The 2,805-nt window shown below is 62.6% G+C and overlaps 1 protein-coding gene across 1 annotated transcript in view; it reads right to left on the bottom strand.

The window, feature by feature from the left end:
* The window catches only part of TRMU (tRNA 5-methylaminomethyl-2-thiouridylate methyltransferase), a gene marked incomplete at its 5' end in the record, with an annotated part of 7,600 nt that extends 5,669 nt beyond the window's left edge, over positions 1-1,931 (bottom strand). Inside the window, one exon of the mRNA XM_023749354.1 lies at positions 1,755-1,931. Coding sequence (XP_023605122.1) covers positions 1,755-1,931 — 177 coding nt within the window. The remainder of the gene's footprint in view (positions 1-1,754) is intronic.
* Positions 1,932-2,805: the final 874 nt, after the last annotated feature.

Genomic DNA, 2,805 nt, shown 5'->3' with positions numbered 1-2,805 from the left:
TCTGATTGAGTTTCTTTTATTTATGATGCAGAGCGAAAGCACGCAGGGGAGGAAGAGAGGGAGGGAGAGACATCAGTTTGTTGTTCGACTTATTTACACATTCATTGGTTGCTTCTTGTATGCGCCCTGCCCCGGGGGAATCGAACTGGTGTACCTCTGGTTCCTGGTCGGTGCTCAACCACTGAGCCACACCGGCCGGCGCCCTGGCTGCTTTCCTAACAGAGCTGGAAGCCCGGAACCTCCTTCCCAGCGCACAGGTGCTGCGGGCGGCGCGGGTGCCTCTGAGGTGCTGAGCCTGCGTGTGCTTTTGGTCTGGACGGCTCGGCCCACGCAGGAAGCTCAGACTCCTTCCAAGGACCCGACGGTGGCCCCAGGCTCTGCCGAGGTAACGGAGCCTCGGCCTCCACAGACAAGCGCTCACCCTCAACAGCTGCCGTGCCTCCCGGGCACCTCTCCTGCTCGTGGCAGGTCTGCCCCTGGAGTCCCGCCCGAACGTGACCCTGGGTCGTACACCTGCGCATTGCTGTGATGACCCACAGCAGCTCCTCAGTCCATCGATGGCCTGTTTCCAAACACACTCACGTGGAACTTAACACTCCCTGTACCTGTCACTCCTTCCTGCCTGCGCCGCCACGAAACGGAGCCCATTGGACGCGCCTCCTGGGGCAGACATGCGGGCCCTGCCCTCCTCAGACGTCTGGGGCCACAGGGCGGGCTCGGGCCACAGGGGCTCGGCGGACAGACGCAGACACGGTCAGTCAGCTCGAGGCAACTCCCGGCCCGACCTCACCGTCCTGCAGTGGACGTGGAGACAGAGCAGGCAGCACGCGCCTCTACGCAGTTCCATGTTTTTAAAGCTGGTCCCACATCCAGATCTAAGACTGTTTTATTCTTTGCTTCCGTGGGCATCTGTTCACTACCAGCTCCATGACGCAGCTTCCATCACCTCAGCTGCAGGTCACGTGGACCTCAGCTCTGCAAGCTGCTCTGTCCCCGTCGTGGCCACCAGTGCTAACGGGACAGAGGTGCGGCCACCCTGGGTCGCTGGCACGTGGGCAGACAGGGCGGGGGAGTGACGATGGGATGGATCAGAGTGGAAGGCCTGAGCCGGGCCTTGGGGAGCTCTCTGTGGTGACCGCCGTGGAGGCAGCTGGGCCAGCAGGGCGGCTTGGGAAGGCTCCGCGTGAAGGGTGGGAGGCCCCACAGGCAGCTGAGGAAGGGGAAGCAGGGACAGACTGCGGCCAGCTGTCCACGGCAGCAGGGCCCTGGGGGCAGATGCTTCAGAACAGGCCACGGAGACACGGATTCAAGCCAGAGCAACAGGACAGAGACCCAGGAACCGGAGTTGGGGAAAGCAGGGACCACTTTCGGAAGCAAGAGAAGAGGCCTCAGTAGGACCACGGGGCTGGGGGGGGCGGGGGGGTGGGCGCAGCCACAGGACTGCACGCCACTCCTGGGCCCGATGGGGGTGCCCGAAACACCCGAGAACCACACCCCCATCAGAGGGAGCTGCGCGGAGAAGGCTGGCCCACAGGGGCCTCGACCCTGGCCCTGCCTGTGGCCACTGTGAGCCCTCCTCCCAGGGCGCCCCGTGGGCACCAGGAAGCCCCTTCTCCGGGGAGACACGCACTTTCCCGATCCCCGCTTCCTTTCCTTCTAAAAGGTGAAACTGCGTACGAGGGTCTGGCTCTGGCTTTCTCTGGAAATCCTACGTCTTTTTAAGGAAACAAACGAAGACCATCTGACCCACTCACCAAGGTTATCCACCGCGTAATTGAAAAAGCACTTGAACTTGATGTGCTTGTTGCAGACGATGTCAGGGTTGGGAGTCCTTCCTTTCTCGTATTCATTTAGAAAATCACTGGAATTAAAGGAAACAACGTTCACTCCCAAGTGTGGAAGCGCCCTCAAAGACACATCCGATCCCCAGGCTGCTCAGCGTTTCTCCTTGTCTCACCAGAACCGCAGCTTTCACTAAGGGGAGCCTCGCACACGCCGTTGTCAGCGTTTCCATGGAACGTGTTTAAGGCGCTGGGACACCGGGGGGCAGGGAGCCCCCTCAGCAGGACACTCCGCCCTCACCTACGGCACCTGACACACCTGGACCCAGAGGCTCCGCAGCTCAGGCAGCGGGAGGCGGTGCCCGGCCTGTTCCCTCTCCCCCACAGGAGGCCCCGCCAGGCAGAGTGACGTTTGGGAACAAAAAGATGTATAACCTCGGCCCTTCCTGGCGGGATCCACGGTCTAGTGGGGAGGAGGGTGTTATCTTCAGAAGAGGAAGTGGGGGCGAGTGGCAGGTGGGAAGTTCCAGAGCGTGAAAAGCTGCACTTCCCAGGAGGGGGGCTGCCATGGGGTGTGGTCAGAGGCTTCCCTTGCACTTGAAACAGCAGAGGAGCAGGGAGCCCCTCACTGGGACACAGAGGGGCAGGGAGCCCCTCACTGGGACACAGAGGGGCAGGGAGCCCCTCACTGGGACAGGGAGCCCCTCACTGGGACACAGAGGGGCAGGGAGCCCCTCACTGGAACAGGGAGCCCCTCACTGGGACACAGAGGGGCAGGGAGCCCCTCACTGGAACAGGGAGCCCCTCACTGGGACACAGAGGGGCAGGGAGCCCCTCACTGGGACACAGAGGGGCAGGGAGCCCCTCACTGGGACACAGAGGGACAGGGAGCCCCTCACTGGAACAGGGAGCCCCTCACTGGGACACAGAGGGGCAGGGAGCCCCTCACTGGGACATAGAGGGACAGGGAGCCCCTAACGTGGGACACAGAGGGGCAGGGAGCCCCTCACTGGGACACAGGGTG

The sequence above is a fragment of the Myotis lucifugus genome, unplaced genomic scaffold, assembly GCF_000147115.1.
Source record: "Myotis lucifugus unplaced genomic scaffold, Myoluc2.0 scaffold_6662, whole genome shotgun sequence".
NCBI lineage: Eukaryota > Metazoa > Chordata > Mammalia > Chiroptera > Vespertilionidae > Myotis > Myotis lucifugus.
This window is presented reverse-complemented; position numbering and strand designations above follow the sequence as displayed.